The following is a 19,424-nucleotide window of genomic DNA, read 5'->3' as shown; positions in this document are numbered from 1 at the left end:
TTTCCTGTAAATAAAAAGAAAATGTATGGAAGTGTATGATCCTGAGCTTGACTGCCAAGCCAGGAAAGAATATATTAAATGTTGTGATTGTTATTGTATGTTTAGAGAGAAAAGATTCTATAATGCTTGAAAAATTGTTTAGGTAAAATTAGAGGTTCCCAGATTATTTTTTTATAGATACATGCCCCTGCCTGACATAGCGCCCTCAAGAATTGTTTAGGTAAATTTTTGTGCACAGCTAGGGTCAGAGTAGTGGCCATGTAGGAGGTGCCCCCCCCCCGGTCAGGGAATGAAGATTTATGTGATCCTTCACGCTTCGCGTTAGGATCACAAGGCGGGACTATAGCCACGTAAAATGGCTGCGTTACGATTAATCTATCCAAAACCCAGTTTGAAATGGCTAACCCGAAAGACTGCTGGGAAAAGCAGCTAAGAAGACACAAGCAGGCAGCTGCAGACAGTATTGCATATTCGACTCTGGGAAGTTAGCCCAGATCGATACTCAGGGCTATCAACAGCCCATCAACCCAGGTATTTGCAGTTGCATTCAGGACTGTTTGCAGCCCATCTGTCCAGACATCCACAGTTAAATCGGCTATCCCCGGGAACAATTGCAACATATTAGCAATTGAATACCGGGCCAGACCTGTCGGCGCTGCAGTGGCCGAAACAAAGACAGGTGAGCGACCACCCCCCGATCGAGGAATCGCCTCATCATTGGACACATCGACCCCAGAGATTGGGGACAGATCCAATCACTTGGGACTCGGGGTCAAGGGCCGCCCCGGGAGGCGGGAAGCCCCTGGGCCCTATAAAAGTGAGGGTCCAAGTTCAGATCTCTCTCTCTCTCCTCTTCGCCTGCTCGAGACCTTCGCAAGAACAGCAACCGGCAACAGTAAGTTTGAATCCAGCGATCGCTATCCGGTAAAGACGCCTAGCCACCGACCTGTAGCAGCCTTTTGAATCCCGCGGACCAGATCCGATTGGACAAGCCATTCATTGCCCTGACCTGGTGGGCTCTTCCTAAGTTAAGTATTGGCCAGTAGTGATAGGTTTATTATATAAATAGTAGTATTAGTGTACTAATATTGCTTGTTGTATATAATAAATGACCGTTGTTTTAATCCTTACTAAGCGGTGTGCTGTGTTATTAATCATAACCTAAACTTGAACCACGTGGCTGTATCATAAAGATACCTGGCGACTCATGAGCAAAGGTGACGTAATCAGAGCAAATAGAATAAGGTTAAAAAGAGCAACAGGGGGAGAGAGTGGGGGCGGGGGAGAGAGTGGGGGCGGGGGAGAGAGTGGGTGAGGGGGAGAGAGTGGGGCGGGGGAGAGAGTGTGGGCGGGGGAGAGAGTGGGTAAGGGGGAGAGAGTGGGGGCGGGGGAGAGAGTGTGGGCGGGGGAGAGAGTGGGTGCGGGGGAGTGGAGGGGAGAGAGTGGCGGTAGGGGAGTTGGGGAAGAGAGCTCGGGTGGAGGAGAGAATTGGCTGGGAGTGAGGAGTGGGTGTGGGGAAAGTGTGGAGAGAGAAGGAGAGGGGGCGGGGTGAGGAGTGGGGGGGGGAGAGAGAGTGGGGGTGGGGTGAGGAGTGGGGGTGGGGGAAGTGCACCTGCTGACCCCGGACACAGGGCACCTGCTGACCCCTGGCACTGGGCACCTGCTGACCCCGGGCACTGGGCACCTGCTGACCCCGGGCACCTGCTGACCCCGGGCACAGGGCACCTGCTGACCCTGGGCACAGGGCACCTGCTGACCCCTGGCACTGGGCTCCTGCTGACCCCGGGCACAGGGCACCTGCTGACCCCGGGCACACGGCACCTGCTGACCCCGGGCACAGGGCACCTGTTGACCCCGGGCACACGGCACCTGCTGACCCCGGGCACAGGGCTCCTGCTGACCCCGGACACTGGGCACCTGCTGACCCCGGACACTGGGCACCTGCTGACCCCGGGCACAGGGCACCTGCTGACCCCCGGCACAGGGCACCTGCTGACCCCGGGCACAGGGCACCTGCTGACCCCAGGCACAGGGCACCTGCTGACCCCGGACACAGGGCACCTGCTGACCCCGGGCACAGGGCACCTGCTGACCCCGGGCACTGGGCACCTGCTGACCCCGGGCACAGAGCACCTGCTGACCCCGGGCACAGGGCTCCTGCTGACCCCGGACACTGGGCTCCTGCTGACCCCGGACACTGGGCACCTGCTGACCCCGGGCACAGGGCACCTGCTGACCCCCGGCACAGGGCACCTGCTGACCCCGGGCACAGGGCACCTGCTGACCCCAGGCACAGGGCACCTGCTGACCCCGGACACAGGGCACCTGCTGACCCCGGGCACAGGGCACCTGCTGACCCCGGGCACAGGGCACCTGCTGTCCCCAGGCACAGGGCACCTGCTGACCCTGGACACAGGGCACCTGCTGACCCCGGGCACAGGGCACCTGCTGACCCCGGACACAGGGCACCTGCTGACACCGGGCACCTGCTGACCCCGGGCACAGGGCACCTGCTGACCCCGGGCACAGGGCACCTGCTGACCCCGGGCACAGGGCACCTGCTGACCCCGGGCACAGGGCTCCTGCTGACCCCTGGCACCTGCTGACCCCTGGCACCTGCTGACCTCGGACACAGGCCACCTGCTGACACCGGGCACCTGCTGACCCCTGGCACCTGCTGACCCCGGACACAGGCCTCCTGCTGATCCCTGGCACTGGGCACCTGCTAACACCGGGCACCTGCTGACACCGGGCACCTGCTGACCCCGGACACAGGCCTCCTGCTGATCCCTGGCACTGGGCACCTGCTGACCCCGGGCAGTGGGCACCTGCTGACCCCACACAGGCCACCTACTGACCTCGGGCCCTTCGCATCTATTGACCCCGCGCACAGGGCACCCGCTGACCCTGGGTACCTGCTGACCCTGGGTACCTGCTGACCCCGGGCACCTGCTGACACCGGGCACTGGGCACCTGCTGACCCCGGACACAGGCCACCTGCTGACCCCGGGCACTGGGCACCTGCTGACTCCGGGCACAGGGCACCTGCTGACCTCGGGCCCTTTGCATCTGTTGACCCCGGGCGCAGGCCACCTGCTGACCCTGGGCACCTGCTGACTCCGGGCACAGGCCACCTGCTGACCCTGGGCACCTGCTGACCCCGGACACTGGGCACCTGCTGACCCCGGGCACAGGGCACCTGCTGACCCCGGGCACAGGGCACCTGCTGACCCCGGACACTGGGCACCTGCTGACCCCGGGCACAGGGCACCTGCTGACCCCGGGCACAGGGCACCTGCTGACCCCGGGCACAGGGCACCTGCTGACATTGGGCAGTCAAAGCAGAAGTCCCTCAATGGGTTAACAGCAGCCAAAAGGGTTTGGACTGCAGAGAGAGCGCTTATCAGACAGGCTTTGAGAGATATCGCCTGCAACAGCTTCTAGTGTAAACAGACACATTTCTTCGGGGGGGGGGGGGGGGGGTTAGAGCAATATTAAGTTTGGTCGCCACATTACCAGAAGGATGTGGATGCTTTAGAGAGGGTGCAGAGGAGGTTCACCAGGATGTTGCCTGGTATGGAGGGTGCTAGCTATGAAGAAAGGTTCAGTAGATTAGGATTGTTTTCGTTGGAAAGACGGAGGTTGAGGGGGGACCTGATTGAGGTCTACAAAATTATGAGGGGTATGGACAGGGTGGATAGCAACAAGCTTTTTCCAAGAGGGGGTGTCAATGACAAGGGGTCACGATTTCAAGGTGAGAGGGGGAAAGTTTAAGGGAGATGTGCGTGGAAAGTTTATTACGCAGAGGGTGGTGGGTACCTGGAACGCTTTGCCAGCGGAGGTGGTAGAGGCGGGCACGATAGCATCATTTAAGATGCATCTAGACAGATATATGAACGGGCGGGGAACAGAGGGAAGTAGATCCTTGAAAAATAGGCGACAGGTTTAGATAAAGGATCTGGATCGGCGCAGGCTGGGAGGGCCGAAGGGCCTGTTCCTGTGCTGTAATTTTCTTTGTTCTTTGTATAAAGGGACCCAATGGATTACCGAGATCTCCACCCACTCTCTGCACATTGGGTTTTGGAGGTAAGTTAATTATTTCAGCAGGCAATTGATTGGAATTGCCCAGAAACTTGTGTTAAATTACTTGATATTTATTTGTGGATTGATAGCGACTGAATGGTACCAGTTTAAAGTGGAAATCTGGAGACGGCAGTTGTCTTTGTTACGGTGCAATTCTCCGCAGCTAACTGCTTCCTCCCAAAAGCAGCCAACATTTTAGTGAATGTCAGAAAAAATTGTTAACATAAAGAATTAATTCCGTTGTGAATGTTAGAAAAGCTCTTGTTAAGAAAATCTTAAATTCCGTTCTGAGTCAAGGTCAGAGCTCAGCTTGCAGTTTGTCAGTAATTGAATTTGTACTTTCACCATTTGAAGTTAAAAAAATCTTAAAATTTCTTTACAAGTTTGCTAAGGAACAAAATTGACATTGGTTAAAAAACAGAGACAACTAAAAATAGTGCACTCACAGCAGCAAACGATTTAAAAGACAGTCTCAAAGAACAAAGAAGAAAGAACAAAGAAATGTACAGCACAGGAACAGGCCCTTCGGCCCTCTATGCCCGTGCCGACCATGCTGCCCCACTAAACTACAATCTTCTACACTTCCTGGGTCCATATCCTTCTATTCCCATCCTATTCATATATTTGTCAAGATGCCCCTTAAATGTCCCTATCGTCCCTGCTTCCACTACCTCCTCCGGTAGCGAGTTCCAGGCACCCACTACCCTCTGCGTAAAAAACTTGCCTCGTACATCTACTCTTGCCCCTCTCACCTTAAACCTATGCCCCCTAGTAATTGACCCCTCTACCCTGGGGAAAAGCCTCTGACTATCCACTCTGTCTATGCCCCTCATAATTTTATATACCTCTATCATGTCTCCCCTCAACCTCCTTCGTTCCAGTGAGAACAAACCGAGTTTATTCAATCGTTCCTCATAGCTAATGCCCTCCATACCAGGCAACATTCTGGTAAATCTCTTCTGCACCCTCTCTAAAGCCTCCACATCCTTCTGGTAGGGTGGCGACCAGAATTGAACACTATACTCCAAGTGTGGCCTAACTAAGGTTCTATACAGCTGCAACATGACTTGCCAATTCTTATACTCAATGCCCCGGCCAATGAAGGCAAGCATGCCGTATGCCTTCTTGACTACCTTCTCCACCTGTGTTGCCCCTTTCAATGACCTGTGGACCTGTACTCCTAGATCTCTTTGACTTTCAATACTCTTGAGGGTTCTACCATTCACTGTATATTCCCTACCTGCATTAGACCTTCCAAAATGCATTACCTCACATTTGTCCGGATTAAACTCCATCTGCCATCTCTCCGCCCAAGTCTCCAGACAATCTAAATCCTGCTGTATCCTCCGACAGTCCTCATCGCTATCCGCAATTCCACCAACCTTTGTGTCGTCTGCAAACTTACTAATCAGACCAGTTACATTTTCCTCCAAATCATTTATATATACTACAAAGAGCAAAGGTCCCAGCACTGATCCCTGTGGAACACCACTGGTCACAGCCCTCCAATTAGAAAAGCATCCCTCCATTGCTACTCTCTGCCTTCTATGGCCTAGCCAGTTCTGTATCCACCTTGCCAGCTCACCCCTGATCCCGTGAGACTTCACCTTTTGTACTAGTCTACCATGAGGGACCTTGTCAAAGGCCTTACTGAAGTCCATATAGACAACATCTACTGCCCTACCTGCATCAATCATCTTAGTGACCTCCTCGAAAAACTCTATCAAGTTAGTGAGACACGACCTCCCCTTCACAAAACCGTGCTGCCTCTCACTAATACGTCCATTTGCTTCCAAATGGGAGTAGATCCTGTCTCCGAGAAGAGATAACTGAAAATCACAGCGACCTCAGTCCCATAGAGGGCAATTATCATCAGGATACTCCCTCGACAACAACCACCGAGACAGCAGCCCCGAGAAATAGAATTCCGAATTCCGGATATTAGGACAATCAGTGGGAAAATCAAGGACAGTTAAGGACAGTTTCCACGAACTCCCAGGCGACAGCGAGGAAATAGGAATCGTCAAACCCAAACACCAAGAGTTCAGCAGACCCTAGCACTAACCCAGACTAACACGGGAAAGTCGAGACGGCCAGGGAATCCTCATGATCAGACTCAACAATATATAAAAATTTAATATAGAATTTACAGTGCAGAAGGAGGCCATTCAACCCATCGAACTGCACCGGCCCTTGGAAAGAGCACCCTACCCAAGCCCACACCTCCACCCTATCCCCGCAACCCCATAACCCAGTAACCCCACCCAACACTCAGGGCAATTTTGGACATTAAGGGCAATTTAGCACGGCCAATCCACCTAACCTGCACATCTTTGGACTGTGGGAAGAAACCGGAGCACCCGGAGGAAACCCACGCAGACACGGGGAGAACATGCAGACTCCGCACAGACAGTGACCCAAGCCGGGAATCGAACCTGGGACCCTGGAGCTGTGAAGCAATTGTGCTATCCACAATGCTACCGTGCTGCCCACTTCCTATTGGGAAGGCCAAAAGGAAATTTGCCTTCCAAGCCCCAGGCAGGAGAATCATATCCCTTACGTAGACATTCAAATCAGAGATTTACTTGGAACAGCTAATTGACACAGGGGCAGATATCTCAACTGTCCATCCCCAAGTAAATTCAAAGTGCCGGCCGGGGGAGCCAATAGAACACAAAGAAATCACTGGCAAATCACAGCTAACTCAGGATTTTGACTGGAGAATGAAACGGAATTCAGCACAAGTTAAAAACTGCGATGTTCGAAATAAATCAGATATTCCCTTCAGGTAGAAAGGTTCTGTTACTAATTGGGGCTCAAGATTCAAACCTGTGGTTTCCTACATCTCCAGTCAATTCTGACGTGGATGAAAGAGCTGAGCATGTTGTAAAACAGCTCGAACGTCACACAGACAGCACAGTGAGAGCAACATTAAAACACCCCTTGAACAAGTACTGGGATACCTGACATATTAATCATTGTGGCAAATTATAGATTGGTACAACTAAACGAGGTTTAATCCATTTCCTGTTATGAAGCAATGACACATTCCCGAGCACACGTGTCAGAGTCACTTTATTAAAGCAATTGATTCACTTGAACAAGGTGATTTAATCAGAAAATCTTCACGGTTCTACTCGTCCATGTTCGGAGTTGCTAAAACAGATGGCAAACGGTGATTAGTCATTGATTACACACAGTTAAACAAATACACTGAGCCGAATGCGGCTCAGCCGACAAACACCCAGCAAATGGTCAGTGTTAGTTTGGAAAAAATACAAGTCTTGTATAGACTTAGCAAATAGCTTCTCATCACACCCTGTCAATAGGTGCGTTTACTGCACCGATTGACAATCAATACGTTTGGACCCACCTTCCAGGGGGATTTAGAAACTCACCACAATTCTTTTCAACGAGAGTAATGTAAATATTGTCAGACTTAACTCCAGGACCTAGTTACGGAGATGATATCCACCTGACCACAAATTATTATTTAGACCAACACGTTTAACTCTTTGATGACGTTTTAAATAACTCCACGATAATGGTGCTTTGATTAATCTGATACAAATCTCAGTTTCTGGTCCAATCCATTTGCCTTATAAGCAGACAGAGGCTGTCACGGACTGTTCAACACTGAGGAACAAGCAACCTGAGTGAACCTGCTCCAGCTCACACGGCAACACCTGAAGCTCCGGTAAGCAATCAGGTATGAATTAGATGATGAGAAGGTTTAATAATAATAACCGCTTATTCTCACAAGTCCACTTCAATGAAGTTACAGTGAAAGTTAGTAGTCGCCACATTCCGGCGCCTGTTCGGGGAGGCTGGTACGGGAATTGAACCCACGCTGCTGGCCTTGTTTTGCATTACAAGCCAGCTGTAAACTGGTTTAGCCCACTGTGCTAAACCAGCCCCTGGTTGCCACTGCTTTTAAACATTCGCTCAGGACTTTGTAACTCCAGGCCCGATACAGAGCTCATTAATGAGCTGTGTCTGTGAGGAGACTGGAGATGGATCTGGAGGATTTACTCAGCAAGTCACAACCCAAAAGTGGTTTAAAGATTGGTGTGGGGGAGGGGAGGAGAGGGCTTGTGAATTGAACCAAGAAATATGAACATGTTGGGGTGAAAGTATAATGGGCGGGATTCTCCATTTCAGATTCTCCAATTCAGAGCCTACGTGCTGACACCGGGACTGAATCGGTGATGTTCTACAACCACGAAAGAGGCACCGGTCCGGAGCAATTCAGGATGGGTTAATGGGCTAGCACCGTGCCTTGTGGAACTAGAGCAATTCCACTGAAAAACGGTGTCCCATTCTCCAGGGTGGGGATTGGCACTCGTGAGGCTGACAAGCTGCACTCGTGGGGGTCTCCCAGGCGCTCGGAGGCCCCCAGGTACATGTCCTTTGGGTAGGGTGGTACCCTGGCACTGCTGGTTCCACCTGGACAAGCTGGCACTGCCAGCTGCAGAGGCACTTCCAGGATACCAGGTTGGCCAAGGTTCCAAGCTGGCATTTTATGGGGTGGCGATCTGGCCGGGGGGGGTGTCCTGCCCGGGTGTTCGGGGGGTGGGGGGGGGGGGGGGGGGGGAGGGGGGGCGGAGGGGGGGGGGTTGCCAGTGATGTTACAGATGGGCCTGGAAATCCTCGCATAGTGAGTTCGGTATTGGGGGTTGAGTTGGGGATCGCGTTGGGGGTTCCACAAATGAGGTCACGGTTTAAAAATGGCATCTGCTCTCCCGCCACATTGAGGAGTTCCAGCGGGTGGAGATGCTCAGTGTAGGAAATGGGGCTATGTACAGCCTCAGTCGCACAATCCCCCCTAAGACCCCCTATCTGACCCGAGTGACATTACAGCATTGTGTTTCTCAATGTTGGGAAACCAGAGCCTAACTGCTTTCGCTATGGGACATTAAGCCCATTCAGTTAAATCTCACTCAATATTCCAGGCGTGGTCTCACCAAGGCCCTGTTCGTGTACTTGAATCCTCTCGCAATAAAGACCTATATTGCATTTCTCTTCTTTACCGCCTGCTGCACCTGCATGTTAACCTTCAGTGACTGGTCTCCGAGGACACCCAGGTCTCGTTGCACACTCCCCTCTCCTAATTTATGGCCATTCAGATTATAGTCAGCCTTCTCATTTTTGAGACCAAAGTGCATAACCTGGCTGTAATGCACTTCACTCACTATAGATAGATAAACTCAATGTCTACTAACCCACTGCCAGAGACAGACTTCACTCACTATAGATAGATAAACTCAATGTCTACTATCCCACTCCGAGAGAGAGAGACTTCACTCACCAGAGATAGATAAACTCAATGTCTCCTATCCCACTCCCAGAGAGAGACTTCACTCACTATAGATAGAGAAAGTCAATGTCTACTATCCCACTCCCAGAGAGAGACTTCACTCACTATAGATAGAGAAAGTCAATGTCTACTATCCCACTCCCAGAGAGAGACTTCACTCACTATAGATAGATAAACTCAATGTTTCCTATCCCACTCCCAGAGAGAGACTTCACTCACTATAGATAAACTCAATGTCTACTATCCCACTCCAAGAGAGAGAGACTTCACTCACTATAGATAGATAAACTCAATGTCTACTATCCCACTCCCAGAGAGAGACTTCACTCACTATAGATAGATAAACTCAATGTCTAACATCCCACTCCCACAGAGAGACTTCATTCACTATAAATAGATAAACTCAATGTCTACTATCCCACTCCAAGAGAGAGAGACTTCACTAACTATCGATAGATAAACTCAATGTCTACTATCCCACTCCCAGAGAGAGAGACTTCACTCACTATAGATTGATAAACTCAATGTCTACTATTCCGCTCCCAAAGAGAGACTTCACTCACTATAGGTAGATAAACTCAATGTCTACTATCCCACTCCCAGAGAGAGACTTCACTCTCTATAGATAGACAAACTCAATGTCTACTGTCCCATTCCCAGAGAGAGGCGTCACTCACTATAGGTAGATAAACTCAATGTCTACTATCCCACTCCCAGAGAGAGACTTCACTCTCTATAGATAGATAAACTCAATGTCTACTGTCCCATTCCCAGAGAGAGGCGTCACTCACTATAGATAGATAAACTCAATGTCTACTATCCTACTCCCAGAGAGAGAGACTTCACTCGGAAACTTAGCAGGTGATGCAGGATGAGGAGGAGGCCTCGGTGGTGGAGTTGAAAGGTAAGTGGGAGGAGGATTTGGGAGAGGAGATCGAAGAGGGGACGTGGGCAGATGCCGTAGGGAGGGCAAATTGTTCCTCTTCGTGCGCGAGGCTCAGCCTCATACAGTTCAAGATGCTGCACAGGGCACACATGACCGGGACAAGAATGAGCCGGCTCTTTGGGGGGCGAGGACAGGTGTGTTAGGTGCTCAGGGAGCCCAGCAAATCACAATAATATGTTCTGGGCATGCCCAGCACTGGAGGAATTTTGGAAGGGCGTAGGGAGGACGATGTCAAGGGTGATAGGATCCAGGGTCAGACCGGGCTGGGGGCTCGCAATATTTGGGGTGGCAGAGGGGCCGGGAATGCAGGAGGCGAAAGAGGCCGGAATTCTGGCCTTTGCGTCCCTGGTAGCCCGGTGAAGGATTCTCCTTCAGTGGAAAGATGCGAGGCCCCCAAGTGTGGAATCCTGGATCAGCGATAGGGCGGGGTTCATTAAATTGGAGAGGGTGAAATTCGCCTTGAGAGGGTCGGTACAAGGGTTCTTTAGGCAGTGGCAACCGTTCTTAGACTTTCTGGCAGAACGATAGACATTGGTCAATGGCAGCAGCAGCTCGGCGGGGCGGGGGGGGGGGGGGGGGAGGGGGGGGGGCAGGGCGGGGGTTTACTTTTTTTTGTTCATGTTATTTACACTGGAAAGTCTGAGGGGGTGTTTACACCTGTTGTGTTAAGTCGGGGTGTTAATGTTAATTTATTATTTATGTACGGGGGGAGGGGTTTGGGGGGTTGCTTTTTTAGATTGTGTTTTGTACTTAACCCTGTTGGGTTCTTTTTTCTGTCTCATTTTGTCATTGATATTTTATGAAAACCTTTAATAAAAATTATTTTTTTAAATAGAAGTGCCAGCCCACACCCTCCCTTTTCCTGGTGCCCACCCTTTCCCCACCCTCCCTCCGACATCATGGTCCCTTTTCCAGCATGCATTTCACGTTGCCTCCCCATTAATTGTCCGGCCAGCATGCAATTGCGTTCCGGGTTCTGGTTAAGGTGAGGTACTTTGTGAGTTCTGGTGATCACAAAAGGTGCTATATAAATACAAGGCTTTTTTTTAAACTGATAGGAGAATAACCAGAATTGGGGAGGTGGGTTCTGAACCATAACAATCCTACATCTCTTCCACCACAGTCAAATGAGCTTGCGTTTCCATGGGAATGAGATGGATGTGCTTGAGATACGCTATCAAATGACACTTTGACCTTCCCTATGTTAATAAAGTCTCCTCCCACTGGCACTGCAAACTTGTGGTGATACACCCCTGTACTTCCCTAGCATTGTACATAGTTATATAATAGTTGTGTGTAACGTGGCCATGTAATCCTGTGTATTGTACTGTAGCTCTGTAGAGGTTCGGTCACCTGTATGTAACCTGACCTGGCCACGGAGAGCTCCGCCTTGGCCGCTCCCCCGGGAGTAAGGTATAAGACCCAGCTTCTGAGACCTGACCCATTTTGTCTGGGGTCGTCTGTGTCGGGTAAGCTTCCTATGTAGTGTATTAAAGCCTTGGTTAAAGTCTCACATGTCTTTGTGGTTCTTGACGCTTAGTGCATCAAAACTTAACTGGGCCAAAACCGGAGGACACGGGCAGCAAGCTAGCACAGTGGTTAGCACTGTTGCTTCACAGCTCCAGGGTCCCAGGTTAGATTCCCGGCATGGGTCACTGTCTGTGCGGGGTTTGCACGTTCTCACCGTGTCATAGGTCATAGAAGGCAGAGAGTAGCAATGGAAGGGTGATTTTCTAATTGGAGGGCTGTGACTAGTGGTGTTCCACAGGGATTAGTGCTGGGACCTTTGCTCTTTGTAGTATATATAAATGATTTGGAGGAAAATGTAACTGGTCTGATTAGTAAGTTTGCAGACGACACAAAGGTTGGTGGAATTGCGGATAGCGATGAGGACTGTCAGAGGATACAGCAGGATTTAGATTGTTTGGAGACTTGGGCGGAGAGATGGCAGGTGGAGTTTAATCCGAACAAATGTGAGGTAATGCATTTTGGAAGGTCTAATGCAGGTAGAGAATATACAGTGAATGGTAGAACCCTCAAGAGTATTGAAAGTCAGAGAGATCTAGGTGTACAGGTACATAGGTCACTGAAAGGGGCAACACAGGTGGAGAAGGTAGTCAAGAAGGCATACGGCATGCTTGCCTTCATTGGCCGGGGCACTGAGTATAAGAATTGGCAAGTCATGTTGCAGCTGTATAGAACCTTAGTTAGGCCACACTTGGAGTATAGTGTTCAATTCTGGTCGCCACACTACCAGAAGGATGTGGAGGCTTCGAGAGGGTGCAGAAGAGATTTACCAGGATGTTGCCTGGTATGGAGGGCATTTGCTATGAGGAGCGGTTGAATGAACTCGGTTTGTTCTCACTGGAACGACAGAGGTTGAGGGATGACCTGATCGAGGTCTACAAAATTATGAGGGGCATAGACAGAATGGATAGTCAGAGGCTTTTCCCCGGGGTAGAGGGCTCAACTACTAGGGGACATAGGTTTAAGGTGCGAAGGGCAAGGTTTAGAGGAGATGTACGAGGCACGTTTTTTACACAGAGGGTAGTGGGTGCCTGGAACTCGCTGCCGGAGGAGCTGGTGGAAGCAGGGACAATAGTGACATTTAAGGGACAAATACATGAATAGGATGAGAATAGAGGAAGATGGACCAAGGAAGTGTAGAAGATTTTAGTTTAGATGGGCAGCATGGTCGGCACGGGCTTGGAGGGCCGAAGGGCCTGTTCCTGTGCTGTACATTTCTTTGTTCTTTGTTCTTGCTCTTTGTTCACGAAAGGCAGATAAACTCAATGTCTACTATCCCATTCCCAGAGAGAGACATCACTCACTATAGATAGATAAACTCAATGTCGACTATCCCACTCTCAAGAGAGAGAGACATCACTCACTATAGATAGATAAACTCAATGTCGACTATCCCACTCTCAAGAGAGAGAGACTTCACTTACTATAGATAGATGAACTCAATGTTTACTATCCCACTCCCAGAGAGAGACTTCACTCTCTATAGGTAAACAAACTCAATGTTTACTATCCCACTCCCAGAGAGAGACTTCACTCTCTATAGGTAAACAAACTCAATGTCCACTATCCCACTCCCAGAGAGAGACTTCACTCACTGTAGATAGATAAACTCAACGTCTACTATCCCACTCCCAGAGAGAGACTTCACTTAGTATAGATAGATAAACGCAATGTCTACTATCCCACTCCCAGAGAGAGATTTCACTCACTATAGATAGATAAACTCAATGTTGACTATCCCACTCCCAGCGAGAGACTTCACTCACTGTAGATAGATAAACTCAACGTCTACTATCCCACTCCCAGAGCAAGAGACTTCACTCACTATAGATAGATAAACTCAACGTCTACTATCCCACTCCCAGAGAGAGACTTCACTCACTATAGATAGATAAACTCAATGTCTACTATCCCACTCCAAGAGATAGACTTCACTCTCTATAGGTAAACAAACTCAATGTCTACTATCCCACTCCCAGAGAGAGACTTCACTCTCTATCGGTAAACAAACTCAATGTCTGCTGTCTCACTCACATTCTCTATCATTTTCCCATCTCCGGAATTTTCTCTAATGTGGATTGTCCATTTTCAATTACAGAATATCACTGAGAGAGATGAAGACGTTGTTGTTGATTCTGGGCTATCTGAGTAAGTAACCTTCATTCAGGACACCGAATACAATTGTGATCATTCAGCATCATCCCCGGAAAATAGATGGAGTAGAGAGGAAGAGACTTTTTCCCCTTGGTGGAGGGATCAATGACCATGGGGTAGAGATTTCAGGTGAGGGGCAGGAGGTTCAGAGGGGATGAGAGTGAAACCTTTTCACCCAGAGTGCGGTGGGAGTTTTGACCCCGCTGCCTGAAAGGGAGGTGGAGGCAGAGACCCTCATAACATTTAAGAAGTGTTTCGATGTGCGCTTGTGATCCCCGGGCAGACACGGCTAGGGGCCAAGTGCCGGGAAATGGGATTAGAATAGTCAGCTGGTTGTTTTTGACCGGCCCAGACCTGATGGGCTGAAGGGCCCTTTCTGTGCAATGTGAATCTCTCAGTCCAACAGCTCCTGATATTCGGATCAAAGATCTGATCAAAGAACTGCAGTTTTATCCGAGAAAGTGATTTTTGGCGAGGTTTTCTGAAGGGTGTGTATTTAGGAAGGAGTTCGGGAACGAGAGGAAGATGAAGTTACTGAGAGCTTTCGGGAAGACATTCCCCAGCTTCGAATGTTGGGATGAGGTTGTGGCCTCCGCTGATTGGGTGGAGGGAATGGGTGTTGTGATGGGGGCGGAGCGATGGAGTTTGAGGATGAGGGACATGGATTGTGGGCGGAGGGATGGAATTTGAGGACGAGGGACATGGACTGTGGGCGGAGGGATGGAGTTTGAAGATCAGGGACATGGATTGTGGGCGGGGGGATGGAGTTTGAGGATCAGTGACATGGACTGTGGGTGGGAGGATGGAGTTTGAGGATCAGTGACATGGATTGTGTGTGGGAGGATGGAGTTTGAGGATCAGTGACATGGATTGTGGGTGGAGGGATGGAGTTTGAGGATCAGGGACATGGATTGTGGGCGGAGGGATGGAGTTTGAAGATCAGGGACATGGATTGTGGGCGGAGGGATGGAGTTTGAGGATGAGGGACATGGATTGTGGGCGGAGGGATGGAGTTTGAAGATCAGGGACATGGATTGTGGGCAGAGGGATGGAGTTTGTGGATGAGGGACATGGATTGTGGGCGGAGGGATGGAGTTTGAGGATGAGGGACATGGATTGTGGATGGAGGGATGGAGTTTGAGAATCAGGGACATGGATTGTGGGCGGAGGGATGGTGTTTGAGGACGAGGGACATGGATTGGGGCCGGGGGGATGGAGTTTGAGGATCAGTGACATGGATTGTGGGTGGGGGGATGGAGTTTGAGGATCAGTGACATGGATTGTGGATGGAGGGATGGAGTTTGAGAATCAGGGACATGGATTGTGGGCGGAGGGATGGTGTTTGAGGATGAGGGACATGGATTGTGGGCGGAGGGATGCAGTTTGAGGATCAGGGATAGGGATTGTGGGTGGAGGGATGGAGTTTGAGGATCAGAGACATGGATTGTGGGCGGAGGGATGCAGTTTGAGGATGAGGGACATGGATTGGGGGTGGAGGGATGGAGTTTGAGGATCAGGGACATGGATTGGGGCGGAGGGATGGAGTTTGAGGATGAGGGACATGGATTGTGGGCAGAGGGATGGAGTTCGTGGATGAGGGACATGGATTGTGGACGGAGGGATGGAGTTTGACGATCAGGGACATGGATTGGGGGCGGAGGGATGGAGTTTGAGGATCAGTCACATGGATTGTGGGCGGAGGGATGGAGTTTGAGGATGAGGGACATGGATTGTGGACGGAGGGATGGAGTTTGAGAATCAGGGACATGGATTGTGGGCGGAGGGATGATGTTTGAGGACGAGGGACATGGATTGGGGGTGGAGGGATGGAGTTTGATGATCAGGGACATGGATTGGGGGCGGAGGGATGGAGTTTGAGGATCAGGGACATGGATTGTGGGTGGAGGGATGGAGGTTGAGGATGAGGGACATGGATTGTGGGCGGAGGGATGGAGTTTGACGATCAGGGACATGGATTGGGGCGGAGGGATGGAGTTTGAGGATGAGGGACATGGATTGTGGGCGGAGGGATGGAGGTTGAGGATGAGGGACATGGATTGTGGGTGGAGGGATGGAGTTTGAGGATGAGGGACATGATTTGTGGGCAGAGGGATGGAGTTTGAGGATCAGGGACATGGATTGTACGGCCAGAGGAAATTGCGACCTAAGGATCTGAGAGGATTTGAGTTTGAGGATGGCCAGGGGAGTTTACACAATGACCTCAGTCGGAGAGTTTGCCGGGGGGGGGGCTGACAGCTTTGTTTATCTGAGGGACAATGTTGAAAAAACTGCTGGTCTTTACTCGTTTTCCTTTCTCCCCAGCCACACTTGTGTCTCTGATCTAAGAGATTATAACTTGCCGGTAGTTGATAAATTAGCTAGCTATTTGACTTCTCAATGCAGTAAGTCACCTTGGACGGGCATGTGGTGGTCATGACTGCAACAGGTAGCAATCTGTGGGAGACATCGCAACGCCGGACACATATCAGCAGAAAGTGTCTGCAGCTCAGGAAACATTTGGCTGCGAGTTGCTGAGCTGGAGTCTGAGTTGTGGACATTGCGAAGTCACGGGGAATGGGAGAGTTTCCTGGATACTCAGTTCCAGGGGGCAGTCCCAGGCCAACGGTGAGGGACCGGAGGGTGTGATTTCAGGGAAGGTGGTGATGGAGGAGCCTCAGTCCCTGACTTTGCCCAACAGGAATGAGGTGTGTGTTACCTGTGTGGATGAGGAGAAGGACTGGAGTGTGGAAGAGGGGACTGAGCATGGCACCTTGGTGAAGTTTGCCATCTCCAGTGCTTGGAGAACAAGAAGCTTTGTGATAGGAGACAGTTTGGTCAGGGGCAGCGAGACTGTACTCTGCAGGCACAATCCGGAGCCCGTCCAGTGCCGGGGTTCAGGATATCTCCCGTCTGGAGAGGAACTTGGCCGTGAGAAGGGGAGGATCCAGTGTTTGTGTCTCATATGGGATTCAATGACACACACAGGACTTGGACACAGGTTCTGAATCGGGGATTTGAGCAGTTGGGGGCAAGAATCTTGAAACGTTGTCACTTTGGTTTATTCCCTGAACCAGGTACCAGTTGAGACAGAGCCGAGTGTTGTGGAGCACCCGTACCCAGGGGCAGGGAGATGGACTTTCCAAACCTAGAACTGATGTATTCCGTTCCAAACAAACAAAAAGGTGGAGGGGTGAGGCGCTGGAGGGAAGGGAGGCGCTGGAGGGAGGGGAGGCGCTGGAGGGAGGGGAGGCGCTGGAGGGAGGGGAGGCGCACTGCAGGGAGGGGGGCACTGCAGGGAGGGGAGGCGCTGGAGGGAGGGGAGGCGCTGGAGGGAGGGGAGGCGCACTGCAGGGAGGGAGGCACTGCAGGGAGGGGAGGCGCTGGAGGGAGAGTATGTGAGGGAGGGGAGGCGCTGGAGGGAGGGGAGGCGCTGGAGGGAGGGGAGGCGCTGGAGGGAGGGGAGGCGCTGGAGGGAGGGGAGGCGCTGGAGGGAGGGGAGGCGCTGGAGGGAGGGGAGGCGCTGGAGGTAGGTGAGCACTGGAGGGTGCCAAAATGCAGGCCGGAGGCTCGGCTCAGATGAGGGGCTGGAGGGATGTGAGGCACCGGAGAGAGCTTGGGCACTGGGCAGTGTGACGTTGTGGAGGGAAGCTATGCCCTGGGGAGAGGTGGGATCCTGCAGGGAGGTGAGGTGTGGGAGAGGCTGCAGGGAGGGTTTGAGTGGTGGGAGGGCAGATGTAGTGGTAGGTGATGGAGGGAGAGTTTGGGTGGAGGTAGAATTTGGGTATCATTGGAGGGCTTGGCGAGGGGTATCATGGGCATCAGGAGGGTTTAGGGAGGGGGAGTTTGGGTGAAATGAGGCTTTGGAAGGAAGATCTGGGGAAGGATAGTTTGGATTGGGAGTGTTCCGAGATGGAGGGAGTGTTTGCTGAGGAAGGCTTTGGAGATGGCGGGTTTGGACGGAGCGAGTGTTTGGGGGGAGTGAAGGTATGGGGGGGGCAAGGGAGAGTTTGGGGGGGGGGGAGTGAGGGTTCTGGGGGCGAGTGAGGGTTCTGGGGCGAGTGAGGGTTCTGGGGGCGAGTGAGGGTTTGGGGGAGCGAGGTAGGTTTTGGGGGGGAGTGAGGGTTTGGTGGTGCGAGGGAGAGTTTGGGGGAGCGAGGGAGGGTTTGGGGGAGCGAGGGAGTGTTTGGGGGAGCGAGGGAGTGTTTGGGGGAGCGAGGGAGTGTTTGGGGGAGCGAGGGAGTGTTTGGGGGAGCGAGGGAGTGTTTGGGGGAGCGAGGGAGTGTTTGGGGGAGCGAGGGAGTGTTTGGGGGAGCGAGGGAGTGTTTGGGGGAGCGAGGGGGTGTTTGGGAGAGCGAGGGAGGGTTTGGGGGTCCGAGGGAGGGTTTGGGAGAGCGAGGGAGGGTTTGGGGGTCCGAGGGAGGGTTTGGGGGTCTGAGGGAGGGCTTGGGGGAGCGAGGGAGGGCTTGGGGGAGTGAGGGAGGGTTTGGGGGTGGGAGGGAGGGCTTGGGGGCGCAAGGGAGAGTTTGGGGAGTGATGGAGGGTTTGGGGGAGCAAGGGAGGGCTTGGGGAGCGAGGGAGGGTTTGGGGGAGCGAGGGAGAGTTTGGGGGAACGTGTGAGGGTTTGGGGGAGGAATGAGGTTTTGGGGGCGAGGGAGGGTTTAGGGGGAGCGAGGGAGTGTTTGGGGGCAAGGGAGTGTTGGGGGGGCAAGGATTGTTTGGGGGGGCAAGGATTGTTTGGGGGGGCAAGGGAGGCTTTGGGGGGCAAGGGTAGGTTTTGGGGAGGCGAGTGTTTGGGACGGCGAGGGAGTGTTTGGGACGGCGAGGGAGTGTTTGGGACGGCGAGGGAGTGTTTGGGACGGCGAGGGAGGGTTTGGGACGGCGAGGGAGTGTTTGGGACGGCGAGGGAGGGTTTGGGGGAGCAAGGGAGGGTTTGGGGTGGCAAGGATTGTTTGGGGGGCAAGAGAGGGTCTGGGGGCAAGGGTAGGTTTGGGGGGGGCAAGGGAGTGTTTGCGGGAGCGAGGGAGTGTTTGGGGGAGCGAGGGAGGGTTTGGGGGTTGGAGGGAGGGTTTGGGGGTGGGAGGGAGGGTTTGGGGAGTGAGGGAGAGTTTGGGGGTCGAGGGAGGGTTTAGGGGGAGCGAGGGAGGATTTGGGGGAGCAAGGGAGGGTTTAGGGGAGCGAGGGAGGGCTTGGGGAGCAAGGGAGGTGTTGGGGAGCAAGGGAGAGTTTGGGGAGTGATGGAGGGTTTGGGGGTGCAAGGGAGGGCTTGGGGGGCGAGGGAGGGGTTGGGGGAGCGAGTGAGAGTTTGGGGGAGCGTGTGAGGGTTTGGGGAGGAATGAGGTTTTGGAGGGCGAGGGAGTGTTTGGCGAAGCGTGTGAGGGTTTGGGGAGCGAGTGTTTG

At 52.3% G+C, this 19,424-nt stretch overlaps 1 protein-coding gene across 1 annotated transcript in view; it reads left to right on the top strand.

The window, feature by feature from the left end:
• LOC140402510 (pancreatic secretory granule membrane major glycoprotein GP2-like) overlaps window positions 1–19,424 on the top strand; it is a 285,624-nt gene that overhangs the window by 234,714 nt on the left and 31,486 nt on the right. Inside the window, exon 2 of the mRNA XM_072490375.1 lies at window positions 13,972–14,021. Coding sequence (XP_072346476.1) covers window positions 13,988–14,021 — 34 coding nt within the window. The 5' untranslated portion in view covers window positions 13,972–13,987. The remainder of the gene's footprint in view (window positions 1–13,971; window positions 14,022–19,424) is intronic.

This window comes from Scyliorhinus torazame, chromosome 25 (assembly GCF_047496885.1).
Source record: "Scyliorhinus torazame isolate Kashiwa2021f chromosome 25, sScyTor2.1, whole genome shotgun sequence".
In the NCBI taxonomy this organism is placed as follows: domain Eukaryota; kingdom Metazoa; phylum Chordata; class Chondrichthyes; order Carcharhiniformes; family Scyliorhinidae; genus Scyliorhinus; species Scyliorhinus torazame.
Note: the sequence above shows the minus strand (reverse complement) of the source record. Positions and strands in the feature narration are given on the sequence as shown.